The sequence below is a fragment of the Myiozetetes cayanensis genome, unplaced genomic scaffold (genome assembly GCF_022539395.1).
Source record: "Myiozetetes cayanensis isolate MyiCay16 unplaced genomic scaffold, myiCay2020 scf6-25, whole genome shotgun sequence".
In the NCBI taxonomy this organism is placed as follows: domain Eukaryota; kingdom Metazoa; phylum Chordata; class Aves; order Passeriformes; family Tyrannidae; genus Myiozetetes; species Myiozetetes cayanensis.
The window spans coordinates 56,607,474-56,628,309 of record NW_026087853.1 but is presented as its reverse complement, the minus strand read 5'-3'; the positions used below and the strand labels follow the sequence as shown (position 1 = coordinate 56,628,309).

Genomic DNA, 20,836 nt, shown 5'->3' with positions numbered 1-20,836 from the left:
GCAGGATCAGCAGTGAAGGTCTTATTATTCTCTGTTTCACACCGGTATAAATCTCTTTGCTCTCGTTCTCCAGAGGCTGAAGATGGCTCTACTTTGCTTACACAGTTTCAAAACACGGTTTTGAACCTGTTAGGCCCAGCTACTGCAGATTTCTGCTTGCTGAGATGAACTCTGATAGGCACAGCATTAAGGCACAGTTTGAACTATCTATTTTCAGCTTCGAATCTCCAGTGTCTCCAGAGGTGATAAATGCCACGTGGCATTGTGCAAGAAATCCCTGATAATTGAACACTATTCGGAGGGCCATTGCCAAATAGGTCCCTAAGCACAATCCAGTCTTAGTACCACATTCCAAGAAATACAGCAATAACACCTTTTTCATCCTCAGCAACCTGCACTTGGATTTTAAGTCATCGTACAAGTTGTTCCTGTTGCACAGTGGCTGTCTAAATAGCTTGATTCACCAGAAATAGTGAATTATCACCCATGCTGATAAACTCACTTGAATAACTAATTTTAAAATTCAAATCAAGATTCCTTCAAACTGTTTGACTTCAGTTAAACAGAGCAAATTTAATGTTGAGCTGTGTGGTGCTCATCTGCATTTTTAACTCATAACAACTCCTAAATAATTGGTGATATTGGAAGCTCCATAGGGTGCTTTCTGGGACTACATAAATATTAGGAAAATTAAGAAAAACTAGGAAAAATATCATCAATTAAGACTTATGTTATGACTAATGTCTTAAGGACATTGCTACATGTGCTATTTTAAACAGTTTCTCTAAATAATTTCTGTGTTTCCCAGGTCAAACACATTTCTGAAGATCCACCTTGTAAATGCCCCAATAAGTTCTGCGTGGAGCGTCTTTCACAGGGAAGATACAGAGTTGGAGAGAAGATCCTCTTTATTAGGGTAAAGGTTTTATTTTTTACTTTGCAGTGAATTGCCAGTATCTGCTGCCTTCCACTTTGAGCATTACATCACTGATTAAGAGGAGAAAGTATTTTGTTGTTAACCAGCACTGACTCATTTTTAGGGCACTGTTGGTGAATAAATAACCTACAGTGTGTTAACTGAGCCAAGGAATTATTAGTATGTGGTAGATCCTTCTGACTTTAGGGCACTGAATTTCGCTCTCTCTTTGATAAATGGAAACCAAAAGAAAAGTCTTCAGAAATGGACATGATGACTTCCTCTCAGTCTGTCCTGAAAGAACATCCACTGCATTAAAACAGCCTTTCTTCCACTTTGTTTTGGCTGATACTGTTTGACAGGTCAGGAAACAGATCAAAGACTTCATGATCGTTGAGTTGCCAAGCCACGACTAAGATATATTACTCAAGTAAGATGAGCAAAACATTAATGTCCATAGTACTTAATTTGATTAACAGATATTTCCAAACCCAGACTCGTATGTAGAGTATTAATTCCCACAGCACGAAGTTAATCATTAGTATAAATATTTGCTAGCATTACTATCTGGCTGAATTTAGCACAGCTATACTTTCCAAACTTTAATTTTGACCCTCTTAATCTCCGTTTATGTCTATGGTAATAATGATAGAAAATATGCTAATCTTATATATTCCATAGTAATGTGTTAGGAGTCTACTATGCTTCTTTCCATTTTTTCCAGCTTTATTAGTAGGTTCAAATGACTGAATAAGGTAATGATCATTAATCCAAGACCTCAGTAACCTGGCACAGTTTAACACTTAGATTTTCTTCCTTTTGATTTTAATTTCAAAAAAACAGCATCAAAGTATTTTTAATCTTCTAGTTTTGAGAAATTTGAGTTCTGCCAGAATGGTGAGTGTCAAATTCCCTTTTGCTGGCCTTCTTTATTGTGCCATCTAGTCCACACCAGATTTCCTTCCCAGTTTGCAAACAAAACACCTTTTTCATATCATGCTACCACATTCCAAATCGAATTGTGCAAAGGAAATAACAGTAATATAGATCAGATACTAAACCACAGTATTAGAGGTCATTCCTGCAAAACTGATAGTAATGGAAACTTACCATGAATTTTGGTGGAAGCAAGTCCATATTCTTCGGTTTTAAAACTCAGTTGTGTTTTGGTTTGGGCTGATTTGAACCTCGTTTTGAAACTCTTCTCTGGATCACGGTAAGTTTTTTGCTCTTCCTTCTACACGTTCTAATCATGTACATGAGTAGATTTATTAGCCTTGCTTTGGAATCCTTTGGACACTTGTGAGAAGGCACACTTGAGGTGTGTAGCTGACTTTTAATGTTGTTGATATTTGGCCGCCCTATTCGATGCCACTGAGATGGTTCCTCCTACTTTGTATGTTCTTTACACAGCGGGACACAGCCAAATACATGCCTTTTTTTTTTTTTTGCAACCCAATGTGTTCCAGTTGAATTGAGATCAACACTTGCATTTGTTTTAGGCTGGCTTAGTACACCCAAAACTGTATTATTACTCTATTAGCTTTCTCCAGTGACCCCTATAGGACTTAAAACCTGTATAATTTCAGTGATTCTACAATTATGCCATGTGGTAGGAGTTGACACCTGTTCATTGATGATTAAGATTGTTGTTTTCAGAAATTATTTAATAATATTATTAAATTCTGCAAGTTCTGTTAAAAAAACCCTCAAAAAAAACAGAAGAAGAGGTGTCCCAAGTACCTCCTTGTATGAATTGATGTCTATATGTGGAACAAGTGAAAAAGGAACAGCAAAGAAAAAATGTGGCAGAACATATATTTCATGCAAAAAACCACAGAAAATAAGTTACATATGTCAGCCTAATTCTAAGGAGAAAGACCCTGGCAAAACAGAAGGGGGACAGTCCTTCAGAATTTCTCTTGTATCATAGTAACTTCTTAAGGTAATGGTCCCATTACAATTGCCAGAGTAATTTTTTAACTTGGGAAAATACTTTTTTATGCATGCACAATCATTTTCAGTTTCTGCCTTATAATTCCACGAGGCATAAACTGAACACAATTATCATAATGCTGTGGTGGCTTACATGCTAAAAATCTATTTTCCATAAAAAATTTATCTGCTTGTGAGTTCTTTTTCCATCCTCCCAAATAGAAATGAAAGAATCTAAATCCTACTTGAACAAAAAAAAGATGGAAGACGTGTTACAGTAATGGATTATGTTATTGACTCCAAATAAGTGAAATGACCAGATTATTTAAAACTGAAACATTGGTTTACAATTAGTGAGATCTCTGTATGTGTGCCATATACAGTTAATTATTTCCCTGTTTACTCTCACATCCTACCATTATGCCTTAGTCTTTTAAATTGGTACTGAATTAATAAGCCTATTTTTTAAAAATAAAGAATAGCAAGTTATGAAAACTTGCACAAATGTATGTTTTATAACTTGGGATAGAGAGTCAGAGAGTCTGAAGTGCTTTTACTACTTGCAGAAGGCAGCACAGGAGTGATTTAGATTAGTAGAAATTTTTGTAGTAAGAAAATGTCAGTCCCACCTTTAAAAAAAAAAAAGTCTTTTCTTCAACAGTTTCAGTGACAAGAATTCTTATTTCAAGTTGTCTTGTGTTTATTACATTATATATGTGTAAGTGTGAACATTTCCCACAAACTGGCAAGCTTCTCTCAGAAACATCTGTCCTGTTGGTCCATACCCATGATGACATCCAGATCCTTGGGTTCTGCACCAGAATTATTGAAAAACTATTTCTCTGTGCAACTAGAGTCATATTTTGTATATATATATGTATTAGATGATATAATGGGGCCTGGCTTTGAAACTCCTCATTATTCCTAGATAGATGTCCTCTATCTTGAAGATCAGTTGATAAGTATGTGGTTGCTCTTACTTCTAATAATTAATATCACTTAGCATTATTTTGCTATGGTAATAATAAAATGTTTGGTTAATGCCCTTTTTTTTTTTTCCTTATAAATCACAGGAAATGAAAGCTGTTATTTACCTGCTACAGCACCTGTGTAGAAACTTTATTTTGGCATTTACTAACACGTGTGTGTGCAATATATATGGTTTTATATATAATAGCTCTCTGCAGACAGTCTGTTGTGCACTATTGCCTCTTCCTGGGGAGGAAAACGTACTTGTGTATAAACACAGAAGCACATTTTACTCCAAACCATCCAGGTAGGGAGGATATATCATATAAGAACTGGAAATAAGAAGAAATAGAAAGCAGATTTGATTATACAGTTCTCAAATGTCTTGTTCTGCCTTTCCAATCTAAATACATGAGTTGTACTCATAGGTTTTGCTTGGTGAGCTTCTGTCTTCTGGTTATTTTTTCTTCAGCATCACTTTCCTGGCTTTTTTCTCTTCTTTATTCTGAATATTTTAACATCTGTTCTGCTTTTCCCAGGCCCATTCACTTCCAGTCTGCAAAACAGTTTAGCGTTATAGCAGTGAAATTCCTTCCTTAAGCTTTACTCATAGCAAATACCTTTCAAGGGTGTCTAAAAAGTCTAAATCAGAGGCAGATCTGGGGTTTTAATGAAGCTCATTCCAAAGGAGATGCAGTGGGATGCCTGGGATCTTGGGAGCGAATTCTGAGAACACCTCTCGGGTCTCAGGGCAGGGACAATCATTGACTCCTTCTTTGGGCTTCTGATCTCAGTCTCCTCATGTCTGTAGACAAACACACTCAACTCAAGAATGCAGAAGACCTCGGGAAGAGCATGTCTAAAGTCCAGCCCTAATTTATGCCCCAAATGTAAAGAGGTTTTGGAGACCTTTCAGCCGGACACTTTACTATGTGCCAGTTCCTCTCCACCAGTTTTGCGATCACAGAATAGGTGGTACGTTCCTGTCTTTCTTGTGGAGCTCATCTCAGCCTTCTCGGGTTTTGTTTGTTGTTTAAAAGAAGAAAAAAAAAAGTCCGTAAAGGGCCAGTAAAATTCACTCCACAAGACTCAAAAGCTCTTGGATGAACAGGGATGCTGAACATTTAAATGCTGCCTGTAGAAGAGTCAGGAAATATATTTTCTTTTACACTCTGACATCCATCTGTTGACATCAGGCAGACCCTGCCCTCCCCAGTTTAAGTTGTAGCTTGGTTGTTCTTACAGTTGCACTTTCTGTCCTGCCTCTCCCTTCCTTTCTTTATTTTTGTTTTTCCCCTTCCTGCCTCAAGCTTTTCTTACTCAGGTTTAGAAACTCCTGTGGAGCCAGAAGCCCATGGACAGAAATTAAATAAATATTACCTTGCCCCTCTTGATTTAGTTTTCTGTATTTTTTTTTCATTGATCTGCTGCATTTCTGTGGCTGTTCATGTTAATTATGTGTCTAGAACCTTGAAGGGATTCGTTGTGAACTTCTTTACAGAAAAAGCCTCCGTTAATCAAATTCTTAGCTGCTAATTTAATGGAAAAGTGTTGGGAGTGACTCCTTTTTGCTTTCACCCCAATGAAGTTCTCGTTAGACTTGGCTGAAAACTTTGTGACAAAATGCTCGTGTGGGAATGCATGTCAGAGACGTTTCAGTGGAGCTGACAGGCTGTACTGCAGTTTTTCTTGCTACCTTAGACCTGTTTGCCTCAGTGACCCCCTTCTGTGGGCAGTCAAATATTGTGTCTTCTTTAATTCCCAGTGTCTCCCTCGATGCGCGATGAGAGCTCCACTTGGAGATCTGAAAAATTCTTTAGCAAATCACATTGTGCATTTTTTAGGGTGTAAGGCATCTTGAAGAAGTGTCACATTCTAGTTCTTGAAATGGCTAATACACCTGCAGTGATTTCCTGCCAAGGTATTTACCATTTGAACTTCTAGAGATGAAATTATAACAATATTACATTCCCTGAGATCAGTAGAAAGAGAACTCTCCCCTTGGGAGGAGGCCGGGGTAGAGTATTCTGAAGCTTTATGTGTAATATCTTCATTACCCACAAATTCAGCTGAACTTCCTTAGCAATGCAGTTCTGGTGTGGGAAGCCTTTGGTGTGCCCTTAACGCAGCTGGTGCCTGCAAGAGCTGAGCATGGCAAAGAAAAACCTCCCCAGGTGCTTGGAATTCTCTCTCTGGCAGGAATATGCCAGGGTAAAAATCACCCTGTTCTCTGTGGGAATTAATTCTACCCCAAAAAAATTATTACTCATCTTTATTTACCCTTAAAGTACTGGCAAAGTTAGATAAATATGTATTGTAGATCTCATTATTTCAGACTTTATTTCCTAAAATGCTGAGAGTACAAAAATAGACTGAATTACATAACTCCCCTCCTCTCCTTTTGCTGTTCTCTTACTCCTTTTGTATGAAAGATACTGGACTAGCATCTGCATATCAAAGAGCACTGATACACTGCTAATCCATTCCACCATTAGGCTCCAGAGAAGCTTTTTCAAAACAAAAAAACCTTTATTGTTGAGAACCACAGTTTGGGTCCCATAAGTTTATACTGAAAATATTGATAGGGGAAAGTATTTCCTTTTTGTTCGGTTGTTTTCTCGTTGAGTTTCTGTTTAATAGGTGGATCATTTTGTAAGAATCCATTTAAAGTTTGCCAGACAATAATATATTCTCCATTAATGACGTGGACAGCAGTTTGTGCTTGCAGTTTAGAACGAGTAAACCAGATACTTTAGAAGTGGAGATGCAGCTGTTTGTGGTGTTGCTCTTTAAGAAGAATAGCACTGAGCTTTGCATTTCTTATTTAAACTTTTCTGACGAGCTGATAAGGTCTTCTAGGACACCAATGTGAATAATATTTAACCCAGTCAAGGCAAGCACATCTACCTGTTAAAGGGGAACGCTACAATATTTTAGGGGCTGAATTTAAGCTGATATTCTTCACTGTTGTTTTAGATAATTACTGTGCAGTGCTAATTAAAAAGGAAAAAAACAACCTGATTCTTTGCTTTGATATCCTTTATCTGCAGTATATTTTTATACTGTAAACATAACTTCTGCTGCCACCTAGAGAAAAGACAATAAATGCAGCTTACCTGGAGCTGGTGGCATGAGAAAACCAAAGCTTCTGCAGCTGTTCATGAGAGATTCTCACTGGACATTTAGGATTCAGGCATAACAGTGCATTGGTTTTTCTATTGCAGTATTCTTCAGCTTTAGGGTAATCCTCTTAAAGAACTCTTACTCACATGGCAATTTCCAGCTGGGCTTTGTATCTTGACTCAGGAATGATGGCTCCACATAGAACTGAGCTGGCCATGATTTGACAAAAATGGTGTGTAGACTTTTAAAATACTTAATGCAGCGTGGTTTGGCCTTTCCATTCCTAAAATAACAGGAAGATGTTAAAGTGCATTTTAAAAGGTGTTTTATCCCTTTGTCATTGTCCTGTCAGTGTGAAAGCAAGGCTTTTTCCTCTTGTTGTGTCCAGGTACACTTTGTAAGCACTCATGTTGTTGACTAAACACTATTTATATCTGCTGTGTTTTGTTTTCAAGCTCCGTTGCACCTCTGTGGCAACCTACAAGATGTGAGTGAAGGTATAAAGGACTTTTTACAATAAATAAACACAGCAGGATTTCATCCCGTGTAGGGGATGGATGGCTTTGTCCTCCCTGCTGCCCTCTAGTTCTGGTCAGAAGAAAAGTAGCAAATGCTGCATTTCCAAATTCTCTTTATCATGTTGGAATATAGAACACTGGATTTTAATGAGAATAGTCATGATTTGTGTGGTAGAGAATTTGTCAACCGGTCTGTTCCATGAGGACACTTTTTTTTTCCTGACAGAAGTTGTGAGACGCCCACTCCTCCTGGAGAGACAGGGGGAAGTTGAGTTTTTATTTTTGGTTTTTGTTCTCTTAAAAAGGAAAAAAAAAAAAGCTGCATTTATTTATTTAATTATTTATTTATTTAGAATCTGAGGGCTGCATTTATCTCACCTACAGGGTTCTTCCAGTGGAGAGGAGCAAACAATTTCTCTGTTTTTCTGTGATGTTAAGGGGATTGTTAATCAAATTACAGAATTACGTGGCATTTTATATTATTTATATTTTAAATTTAAAAAATTAAAAATTAAACTGTCAATTTGAGGTATTCTTTGTCAGAAAATCTGTTTTGTTTTTTTTTTTTTTTTTACATTGATTTCTTAAGATTCTATCTTGAGGTGTTAGGTTCTGAGTTTAAAATTTTAAAAAAAAAAACAAACAAGACTTCAGCTGCATCTTGATTATTTATCAAGAAACTCTCATGGCAGAGAATGAATAAAATAATGAGACATTTATTCTTAACAGTTATGTCCTTTTAATTGTTTATTAATCTGTCTAAGAGCCAAAGACTATGAAATAGTCATGATACATTCAGTGTATCTTGTATTTCAATAGCTAGAAATAATACTTTTAGGATATGTGGAACCATAATTTCTAAGTGCTGGTTTTTATATTTTTATGTAACTACAGTGCCATAAAATTTTCCTTTTAAATGTAATTTGCTTTTAATAATTTAGGACAGTATTAATAGTTATTCTCACTTCCTATTTTAAGTTCTGTTTGCTAATGTAAATAGTTAAAGAAAAACATGGTAAATATTTTTATGCCAGAGAAACTGGCAATTTTTTTTTTTTTTTGAGGCAGGTGCAAGTTGCTAGACAAACACTTCTGTAAATAATGCTGAAATAACATTAAGTAATTTTAAAATTTGCATTAAGGCCGAATCATAGAATGGTTTGGGATGGAAGGGAGATACATTCCTTATATATAATCTAACTCAGCTCTCCATCAGTTTAAAACATTACCCCTTTTCCTGTCTTGTCACAACGTGGCAAGTTGCTGCTTCATCTGCTGGGTTCACTTTGACAGTCTTGCTCAATTCGTATCATCTTAAACATATATGACCATGTTAATGTCACAGAAACTTTATTGCATTTAAGAGTAATTATTTATTGACAGGGACGCATATTTATAAATATTTGGGAAATGCATAGCCATTATCATTTCCTGTCTCATTTGAAGGAAGATTTAATAATCTCAAAGACTTTTTAAATATGAAGGAAGTGGGTTTTTGCCTCTGTCTCAAAGTTTTACACTTTTGACTACCTGTAAAGGAACTGGTTTCTACCTCCTCTGGGTTCTGCCCCTCCAACACCCAAACTGAAACCCTTCCTTTGCCTGGATTTTATAATTCTTCTTTTCCCTTTTCAATGAGATAGAGGTATAATACTTAACCTTTACATTCAGACTGAAATCTGACTTTCAGTCTTGAACCCAGACACTATTTTGAATCTTCCCATTAGAACAACAATGGATATAAATCCATGTGCTGCAAGTGGTTCTGGTGTGGCAGGGATACTCAAAAACACAACATGTGCCAAAGCCTTTTATCTTGGCAACTAACTGATGCCTCTTCTACTAGTCACAAAATGAGAGTGTCAATTAATTTTATTTTTTCTTTAAACTGTTACAGGTATTTAACATTTTGATACCATTTTGATACATGTTGCTTTCTATGGAAGACATTTGAGCTCAGCTAAACTGGTATCTCTTCAGGTTCCAGAATATCTCAGGTGAAACTGAGACTTCATGAGGCTGCACACGCAGCTGAGAGGATTTGCTCGGTTCCTTGGACACTCAAAAGTCAGGTGGAGAATAAGCTGCTCAGAGCCCATAACTCCTGTTGCAATTCCCTTGTCCTTCTGGGTCAGCGAGCACTTTCCAGCACGTGGAGATGGAAGTTGCTGAGCTCCCACAGTGTTAAAATGTAAGGACAGGCAGGGAGGTGAACTGAGATTAGAATAAAGGAATACCACATTTAAAGGTTTCACAGCTTCAACATAGATCAGTCAAATTCAGTATAGAAAGCACGAAAAAAGTGAATCCAGAAAAGATTCTTATGTGGGGTGGGGGGAAGTAAAATCCATCATAAATCCATCAGGATTATCAGTTATCCTGGTCCAGTACTCTGGTAGCTGGCTGAGATTTATCAAGGAAGTAGGAAAAGTAATACACAACTGGAATGTTTTATTTAGGCAAATATAAACATGAAGTGAACAAAAGTAACTCTTATTTTCCTTTTTTGTTGGAATGAAATTTTCAAACTGGTTGTTTTTGGTTTTTTGGGTTTTGTTTTCTGTTTAACGTGGTTCTTTTTCTGTTCCAGGAAAAAATTTCATTGGGGAAACCAAAATAGGTATCGACTGAACTTGTTGCAGAAGTCATGGAGAGGGATTTTTCAAACAAAGCATTGATTAGACCATCTTTAATTGTCTGATCCAATTTTGCTGAACGTGGGAAAGTGCAGTAAACATTAAAAAGGGTTACACATTGACTTTGGGCTTCCTCAGTTCCTGGCTGGTTCATGCCAACAGGTTCTAATTTCCACTTGTAAATAAGGTTGATTTCTCTCTTTCAGCATGATTGGAATAGTGCCCATTTTCTCTACTCCATCAAATATGTTTCCAGTCTGTTCCCTGTGCAAATGCATAAAAAAAAAAAAATGTAGGAATGGGATCTGTGAGTGGGAAGTAAAATCAGTGCCTAAAAGTAAAGTCCAAGTCAGTTTACAGCTTGAGCAAAAAAAAAAAAAATCAAACAGCTTCCTCCCACAAACACCTCCTGATGTCAAGGCATATTATGGTTTTTTTTTCCTTTGTATACATGTAAAGCACAGACATCTATTATAAAGAATAAGAGGATTACCCTGGATAGCCTGAAAAACCTCCTTTGCAAAAAGTATGTATTTTACATATTTGGTGGGTTTTTTAAATTTTTATTTTAAAATTTATTTTCAGTATTCTTTCATGTGTAAGGTATAGAACCACAGCAGCATTCAGAATTCTGTGCAAAACCTGCAAAGCCAACTGACATAAATCAAGGAAAATGACTGGCTGAAAGAAAAAAAAGAAAAAAAAACCAAACCCAGGTTTTCAGAAATTACTGTGGTGTTCATGCAGATTTCTTGGTTCTTTTTACATAACAATTTCCTCCTGATTTACTGAGGGGGGAGAGGGAGAAGGAGTCCTTTGCATTTCATAATGGTACAAAAGAACCCTGTTTCTGTTTCCTTCTCTCCTCCCCACCCCACAGTCTCTCAACGTATATATATTGGCAAGCCAGAGGAATGATATCATGGCAGTTTCATGCTGAAAGTGTATATTGTTCTCAAGCCTCCCTGCTTCTCTTCAGTCTGCTTTGCTGGAGTGGTGGGGTTTGTTTTTGTTTAAATTTAATGCACCGTTTGCAAAAGATGCTATAGAAAGTCCTACATAAGACAACTCTGGGCACAGACCTGGATTTTGCAGGAGTCCCTGACAGCCTGGTTTGCAGGTATTGATGGTTGTGTTCCATTTTGTTACAGATTCAGGTATAATATGAGTGATTTACTCGTGGTTACAGTCTTACTGGCTGAATGTTAGAACAGGTTTCCAACTGAGGAAAAGTAATAGCGAAGAGAGGGCGTGTTTATTTGTTGCTTGGTTGTGGTTTTTTTATTAGATATTATCATTTAAGTATTCAGTCTTGACCTAGCCCTGCTGCCCTTGCAAAAAAAAAAAAAAAAAAAAATCATTAAATCTGTGAATTTAAGTTGGTTCTCAGTGCTTCAGTAGAGCCAATCAGTACAAAAATGCTACTGAAGACAAGCAAGCAGGCAGGAGTTTTGGAGTACCTGAGTATGTGTGGAAAAGCTCAAAGCTTTATGCTGTGTACCGTGGTTGTCTGTGGCGTGAAAATCTTTGCTGTAGGAATTGTGGAGACCAAGTGTTTGATCCAGGTCTGGCTATGTGTGTATTTCTGTATAAAAGATTTGTTCAGTGAGTTACTCTGTGAAGCCAAGAGTCTGGCTGTGTCTGGCTCAGAGCCACCAAGTAACTTCTTGCAGATCCGAGTGAATATTAATGTATTGACGTTCAATACTGCAGGAATTGTTAGGTAATATCCCCATTTTTCCTAATTCTGAATTAAAGAGTCTGATACAAAAAAAATAAGGGTGTGGTAACAGTGAAGGATTCTGTTGATGTGAAAGCAGAAATAATTGCATTTTATGCTGTCATCCTCACATTTGTGTTTCTTAGCTGTTCAAAATTCACAATACCTGCTTGGGGGATATTTTGAGAAGAAAATAACATGGAAAGAGTTTCTCAGATCTGGTGCTTAGCAAGGCTTGTCTAAGGGAAAGATCTCTGTAGCTTTGTCTCTGTCCGGAGCTGCTGCTTTGGGTTATCCATGACCACATAAGAAATTCAAACTAATAGTCCTGTCCCAGCATTTGGTTTTCACCTTCGACATTAACATAAGAACAAAACCTGTTTAAAAAGCCAAGTCCCTTTAGAATGAAAGCTTAAAATAACTTAATAGCTTCTCCAGTCTGAAGAAGATGTGGCCAGGGCACACCATACAGATGTGGAACATAGGAAGCACTGTCTACTCCACGGTTCAGCAGCATGAATGAGAGACAGTATTTCAGAGGGCATTTCAGCCAAGAATGTGTCTATAGTTTTTTCAGGCTTTACTGAAGCATCACCTGATCACCTTAACAGAAAAAAAACCAAGCAAAATATCTCCACCCCTCCCTCCAAAACCCCAACATGACAAAACAACCAACAAAACCAACCCCAGCAAAGATAGACCCAAGCCTTAACCCCCCCAAACCACCTCAAAACGATGTCATTATTGTCCAAAGTCATCTTGTAACCAATTATTAAGTTCTCTGTTGGAGCATTATCAAAATCTATTATTCTAACAGTAAGGAAAAAGTACTTCTCTGATGGAATTGAAATCTAAAGATGAATATTGAAATATGCAAGGATATTTGCCTACTTGATCCTTAGATACTGGATTTGTCTAAAGGTAGTTCTTCCTTTTGTTACACTTTTTTGTGAAGGAATTTTTGCATAATTCTTGCTATTGCAATCATGATTAGAAAGCAACAGAAGTGCTGTTTCTGTTCCTACTGTGTTGTATTCTCTATCTCCTGCAATGTAGGACTAAGTGGCATAAAATTTATTCATGCTTCTGAGTAAATGAAAACTGGTTTGTGTTCTCTGAGAGAACATACAGACCGACTACACACAAATGAGCACTGAGGAAAACACCTTTTCCAGGAGTCAGTTCTAAATCAGAAACAACTTTACATATTAAAAGGGAAGGGATAGAAACCCCAGGCTACTCTGTTAGAGTAATCAGTGCCTTTTTGGCAACCAGCACGTTTTCCCGTTCCAAGATCTTTGCCAGAGCCTAAAAAGATCTTTCTTCTGGTATTTGCAGAAAGATATAAAACTGATGACTGCAAAGAGGTCCAACACGCTGGAATATATACAACAGGGGATTTCCACGTGACTGAGCTGAAGTGCTGTCAGGTTACAGCTGGCAGCCATCAAAACTAAACTAAATTACTAATACTGGCTTTAAATAATTCATTCCTGTGTCAAGAGAGTTATCAGAGTCCTAAAATTATTAAATACCCACAGAAAACCAGCACTATATGAAAAATATGTGTGCTCTTGAAGTAGGACTGCTTCTCCTTTTAACCCCATCCATTCTTTATCTTAACTTCCATGCCAAGGAAGTGGCTTTGCTTTTTTTTTTTTTTTTTTTTTTTTTGGTACCACTCACGGCACTTTAGATGGATTTCAGGGCTTGGCACCTGGTCAGCCTCTCACAAGTGTCGTGAATGTACAGTAAACTGTCCTGGAAAGCATTCCAAAGATAAAACTTGGAATTCCGCAGAACAAAACTGATGGTATTACCATGATTTTTCCTGGATCTGTCCCATGGAAAAGTTAATATCAGATGTGCTCTCAAAGTAGGGCTGAGGAGAACAAGAATATCAGCATTTTCTGCTTTACTAGTTTGGTAAGTCTGGGCAATAAGTCTTGGCATTTATTAATGAAAAAATCAAATTGTCACATCAAACTAGATGAGACTGATTTCAGCTGAATTTCACTTTGTGCCAAACCATTTTAAAAGAAAAGCCTGAATTAAAAAAAAAATCTGATGTGATTCATAAGCGTTCAGTTTAGAACATTAGAAAGATTTGTTAAAGTGGCTGAGAAATTAAATACTTCTAATTTTTATGTTCAGTTATGTTCAGTATTGATGCAATGCTAGTGTAAGGCTGTATATGGGGTGCTGGTAAGGAGGTTCAGAAATGAGTGTAATGACTGACAAAGTAGTGATGTGTATAAAATAGTCAACCTCAATATGTAAAATTCATACATTTTATAAGTTGAAATGCAGATCCCTAGTTTCTCCACGGTGACTGTAATTTCAGAGCAAACCCATTTTAGGTTCAAATTCATTGGAAATATGATTCAAGATGATGGCAAGTGCTAATTTGATCCCAGAAAGAAAGGAAAAGGCAAGAAAAGTTGCTAGTAGTGAAATATCATGCAGCCATGTCATTGTATGTTAACTTGGGTTTGTGCTGCCCTCATCAAGGCAATTAATTCAGCTCTGATTTGCATTTGGATGAGTACTTCTAGAAGCTGTCTAGAAGAGTGACCAGATGTGGATTTCCTGCCTTCATGTTGCATCAGAAGTAAATTTTGTCCACTTAATGTGCTAGTTTAAATTCTCCAGCCATTTGCACTCTTGTCCAGTTGTTGTACCTGGTATGTAATTTCCAGTATTATTTATACTCCGATCAAATTTGGCCCAAAGACTTCCATGCAAGCTGCACTCACTTGAGCTATAGTGGATTTGAAATATCTAATGGACTACAGATGGCACTTGACTAGGTTTGGCTCTCTGGCCAAATATATATGTGTGTATTTGGATCTATAGTCAAGAGTGATGATTGCAGTCTTGGGTAAATACTTTCTGATCTGCGATACCTTAACTTTATTCAAAGTCATTTATTGCACTCAGATTGTTTTCACAATTTTTTAACACATTAGTGTAGCTTTGGTTCCTTACTGACAACGCTGCTTTCATATATTTGCAGTGACATCATTTCATTCCAGCTTCGTAACATCATGCCCCACAGACTCACACTGACATCATTTTGAAAACTTTGAGAGGATGCTTTGTACTATTTAAAGGAAATTAAGCCTAAGTATAAACATTATTGAAATTTTGCCACCCTTGTTCTCCCCTCATTACCCCAGTGTAAATTAGAAGGCATTTTAATGAATCCGGTGGAGCTAAATAAATTTATATCAGGCCTGTTTGTTTAAAAAAAATATCCTCCAGTATTAATTCAAGCAAGATCTGATAAAACAATCTGTCTCTAGATACTTTCCAAATGTAACTTTCTTGGTTATGCATGTAGTTCTGTTGATTTAAAAACCAGGGGATGGAGGTAGGAGGCAGTTTCCAAAACCTCTGCCTCTTACTTTGGGACATCTGTGGCTGTTTTCATCATTTTGGTGTTGCCTTGAACTGTTCATATATAAGACTGTGGAAAAAAAAATCTTGAGACTTTTGTTTTCTTTGTCTGTTAGATCTTATCTAGAAGCTCAGGGACCAAGGTTTCCAGCATAACTAAGAATCATAAAACAAGAAGGCATCTGAAGCACTCTGTAGGCAGCCAACCGGTATTGTGGGTTATCTGTGCTTTGCACGGGTTTTCTGAAGCATCCTAGAGAATCCTGACAATTCCTGTGAATAAAATCAGTCAGTACTGGTTGCAGGAATATTATCTGAATATTGCCAGCTCACTGATTTTTTTAATTATAACCCCTTTGTCTCTGTTAGAGGTGCTAGTAACAAAAATAATCCTGTCTGAAGTAGTTTTCCTGTGAAAGCTATAGCTGTCCTGCTGTCCCTGTGTTAGCAGGGATACTGCAGGATAGAGCTGGCAATGTACTCACTTCTTGGGACTTTGAGTTTCTTAGACAACATTTATTTCCTTAATTTCATGTTTACGTGAAACTTTAAAGATTGCTTCTGTTTATGATGTTCATATGATGTTTATATGTAAAGGCAAATTGAGGTGGAATTTGGCAGCAGTGAGAACAAAGTGTTGCTAAAAGAGATAATGGTCAAATTTTTGGGTTTTAGTGAATTGAATTCAGAGTGAGGCCATAGGATAATTAGAGTGCAGAGACTTGCTAGCACCTAGGACTGTGATGAGGAGATAGCGTGAAAAAGAGTGAAATAAAATATACAAGTGATGCGTTTTTCAAAGACAAGTGCTGTACAAGTAAAAAAGCCCATATAGAATCATAGAGGGGTTTGGGTCAGAAAGAGCTTTAAAGATAAATCCAGTTCCAACCCTCCTGCCATGGGCAGGGAAAATCTGGAATTCATCAAAAATAGCTGTTACCATGAGTGTGTAACATACTGATATTCAGTGTAATTGAGTCATGGTAAGTATCAGTCATTAATTACTGCCTGTTCACCAGGTGTACAACAAATAGTAGAGCAGATATAGACACATGCTCATAATTTGACCTTTAATCTTAAGTGTTGGTCAGCTCGTGTTTTTCACCTTACCATGCTCTGCCTACAGGGTTATGAATCCAGCAGGGCATTTTTCGAAAGAGGAAAAGGACATCTAGTTAAAATGAAGCTCTACGAGTGGAACTGTATAAATATGAGAGAAAAAAAGAAGCCTTTTTCTTTTCTTAACTGTTCTGCCTGTTATTTGTTCTTTGGTCCATGTACCTTTCTTATATATATATATATATATATATGAGATAGCCCAGGATAAGGCAGGAGTGGCATCGGTGTGGAGTCTGGAGTGGTGGAAACCCAGGAACTCAGAACACAGCCTGAGTGGGAGGAGATGGGATTACAGCTCCTGCTGTACTACACCACGAGGGGAAACAATTGGAGGCCAAGCCTTCACTCCACAGTCCAGAACTTTTTGGAAGAGAGTCAGACTAGAAGATCTGTTTCAGTATACTGGAAATTAATTTGTATCTCTACAGATTGTGCAACTGAGGTTTTCGAGCAAATTAACCAAATCACTTTTAGGATGTGAGTGAGCAGCATGTCAGCTACTCCCCAAGGAAGGCTCACATGCAGTCTTTCACCTTAAGGTAAATGTTAAGCAATAGTCCCTGCTGGACTGGTAATAAAATTGTGCTGCATCTATTTGAGCAATATTCTGGCCTCAGAATAGCAGACAGCTAGGAGATTGGGATGAGAACAGTTCCCTCTTATTTCTCCTCCTCGGTGTTTTGGATTGCCATCCTCACTCGTAAAGAGAAGGGATTTGCACTCCTCTCCATGTCTGTGCTTATTCCTTTGTACTTCCATTCTTTGGCAGGCTTTAATTTTCTCTCACCTGTAATGCAGGTAGCAGACTTCCATAAAGCTTGTGGATTGTGGAAAGTGAAGGGAAAAATCATCTTGTAGAGGAAAGATGGAGGAAAAACAGATGGATTAAATTGCTGAAATATAAGCCATCCCTAAACACAGTAAATGTATCTCAATGTTATTTACTAATTCCTGATGCTATTAGAAGAGATTTTTGTAAGCAATACCCTCAGTGTAGCCACATTTTAATGAGTCTTTTTATAGAGGATAGTATAAAAAAAGTAGTTTCCTTCTAAAAGACCATGTTGTTCGGTATATTTAAGGATGACTAGACAGCAGCATGTAACCTTTTGAAGGATAAAGGCCTGATGAATTTATTTACATCTCTATTCTGGGATCGCTAGGCAACCAAGGACAAATGGCTTTGTGTCTGGCTGGTATATTGTATTGCTTTTAAAAGCTTTTTAAAACATAAGTTCTTTGCCACAGGAATAAATCGATTTAAAGCACACTACAGCTCCTCTTGGATAGTTTGTGGGGTTTAGCACGTGATCTCCATGGGTTGGTGCAGTCCTATGGCTGGGACGCACGTCTCACTTCAATTCAACTCCATAACTGCCGTCCTTGCAATGCATCGTGATGGCGGTGTCATTTCATATTTGTTTCTTTATTTTTATACATCTGTTTATTTCAATAAGCTGCAGTCACACAGAGATAGGGGCTAGTGCACACTGAAACTGTGCACTGTAGGTTCTGCATCTTCAGGCACGTGTAGACACCTCAGTGCTTACGAGCACAGACCGATTTCGTCTGCAGGCATTCAGTGAGGAGTTATGATAGTGCTCTTCATTTCAACCATAGCTACCCTCTCACTGGTTTATCTCAGTTATTGGAAACTGTACCTCTTCTTATTTTATCTACATTTATTCACAGTTCCTCCCTTTGAATAGCCAGCAAGCCCAAGTACACAGAAGAAGTGGAAGAAAGTTATGCCCAGCCTAGAGGCTTGAAGTATAGAATTACAGTATATTTACTCGCTGAAGGACATGCAAAGCATATGTCTGAGAGCTTATAATTAAACCTACATCTCTCTCATAAATTTGAGGAAGTGAAATGGTATTACAGTCACTGCATATTATTTTCTCCTGTGGGTTGGATCAGGCACCTCAGCACTCGCCAGTCCTGAAAGTAATGCCATGAAGAGGTAAAAAGTCTGAGTAATAAAGACATTATTGAAGTGAAAGTGTAAAGGCTGTTCTGAAAATGTCCAGAAAAATGAAAATCTTACTGGTATTCTTTTGTTGAGGCCCTCACTGCAATCTTTCTCCAGTCTATGAAACACCTCAGACTATTGATTTTCCTTTTGCTTACTTGTTAGTGCCAAAGCAAATGAGCCAGCTGCTAATCCTGAATTAGTTCACAGAAGGCAGAAAACTGTCTAAAGTCAAGGTACTGGTTATGCTGATCAGTGCAGAAGACCTCTACAGTGTCAAATACCTTTTAGTTCTCCTCAAAGATAAATCTGCAAACGTAAAACACATGGCATTCAGTTCCTTGTTAAGGTGTCTGGAGAATTTTAGCTTTTATTAGTTTTTTTCTTTGCACAGCAAAGTGCAATCCTTTTTGAGATCTTCACTTGCCCACAGTGTACCTTTTTATTCCTTTTTCTCATGCCTTTAATTGACTGTGGTGTTGGTCTGCCTCCTTGTGATTTTCTTTGTAACTGCAGCCCTGATGTGTTCGATGGGTTTGGTTTAGTGGGTGTTTTGCTGGTGGTGCTTTGTTGGTTGGGTTTGGGTTGGGTTTTTTTTTTGGTTGGTTGGTTTATTTTGGATTTATTTTTTTTTTGTATAGGCTGTGCTAAGCAACTGAATTGAATTGTGATGACTCTAGGCATGCTTTATTTATTTATTTGGCCTCAGCACATTAAACTGAAATGCTAGCAGTCAACTTGAGGGTGTTACCATACCTGTCTCAACTGAAATTAATTTTGAATGCTGGGTAAATCAAAATACCTCAAGCATAATTTTAAAACTTCTGGGTCATGATTTTTCCTGCTAAGTCTGGGTCACTTACCTGCATGCACATCCTTCCAGAGGCAGAGCAAGAAGGATTCTGTAGATGAAGGTGTGGAGTTTTTTATTTGGTTGCAGGAGATACTTTCTTTTCTTTGGCTTTTATTTGGGAAATTAAGAGAGACAGGATGAGTCTTGAAAAAATAGCTAGAAAACAGATGGCACTTTGAGGTTCATGAGAACATTTTCATGTGCTTCTGCAATGCTATAATGTGAGCGTGTTCACATGCAGCCCACGCACATTTGCCTGGTGAAATCCTAGATTCCCTGAATTCAGTGGCAAAATCGAAGTGAACGATCATTCTGTGCTTAAATGCATTCTCTAAGTGTCTTAGTATCCTTAAAGATATGCAAGTTTGGTGAATCTTGATATTCTGAGCAAAATTAATTCCTTTTGTACTTAGGTGTCTGTTGTAAATTTGTGCACAGTTTATAAATAGAACTCTTATTTCTTATTATATTCTGCCCCTCTAACTTATTCTCTGACATACTTAACTTTAGAAAGTGAGACAGAGTTGACTCTTTATCTACTTTTTTTTTTTAAAGAGAAACTTTTCAGGGTTCCAAATGCTAATAGATTAACTATTACAATTAAGAAAACTAATTTTTAGGTTTTTTTAATTCAAAGGTAAGAGCCTTTTCCCTCTTTTTAAGCAATCACTCATCAATTTATTTTAGCAACCTTGCACTTATGGTTTTGAGGGTTTTTTTTCTGAAAGACAGCCTTCCCCTACCTCTCTTTTTTTTTTTACTTTAGTACATCTCATTTTCCATATCTCCATCCAGAGACAGCATTTGCCAGTTTATACTTTCACTTACCCTCATAAACTCTGATTTCTCTTCATGTATTTAATCTGTTTGCCATATCACCTCTTCTGCCAAGTGTTGCATGAAATATTTCTCATGAGTCAGCTTGAAGCAACTAGATTTCTGTTCAATATCACACATTTCAGTTGACAGGGACTAGATCTTCCTTGTGGTTGATCCAGATGTGTGTCTGGAGGCGAAGCTACAATAATGTGTCACCCTTACTGCCCTCAGAGTCACCAGGTATCACCTAAAGTGCTCAGGAATGCACAGTCCCTTTACCTACAAATACCATTCTGATCATGAATCCCATGTCTAATTATTTTTCCCTGGTGTTATTCCTCTTTGCCCAAGGCATAAAAGCCTTCCCTTGTCAGGAATTTTCTTGTTCTCAGTGAACAGAAAGTGTGTTTGCTTCGGTCTGCATCTGTGTTGCTTCTCACGCACAAAAGTGCTCGCCTACACAGGATGCTTTTTCCAAACAGTAACCAAGGTCCAGTGTTAATCAGACAACAAACATATACTGTTCCCAAATGCTGTAGAATTGTGTCAGACAGAAACTAAATGTAAGGTTTGAGGGGAAAATTTAATCGAGGACGAGAATCCTGAACGTCCAGATTCTCGTGTGATTTGTTTGGGTTTTTTTTGTCAGTGTACATCCAAAGGTGTATCTTGATTTCAGTTCATTAGGTAGGAATATGTGGAATATTTCCTTCTGTTTTCATGCTATAGCAGACTTGCTGAAATAATTTTGTGCAATATTTGTGCTGTAGTCAATACCTCACTTGGACCTTTCCCAATGCCTCCCTTTGTGGAAATGTTTTATGCAACTTTTCCTTGACTCCAGAGGTCAATAGGTT

General features: G+C 37.5%; 1 protein-coding gene across 4 annotated transcripts in view; it reads left to right on the top strand.

The window, feature by feature from the left end:
• GAS2 (growth arrest specific 2) overlaps positions 1 to 20,836 on the top strand; it is a 74,447-nt gene that overhangs the window by 44,730 nt on the left and 8,881 nt on the right. For all 4 annotated transcript variants that reach the window (XM_050335324.1, XM_050335327.1, XM_050335325.1 and 1 more), the window contains one exon: positions 809 to 916. In XM_050335324.1, the coding sequence (XP_050191281.1) occupies positions 809 to 916 (108 nt within the window). The remainder of the gene's footprint in view (positions 1 to 808; positions 917 to 20,836) is intronic.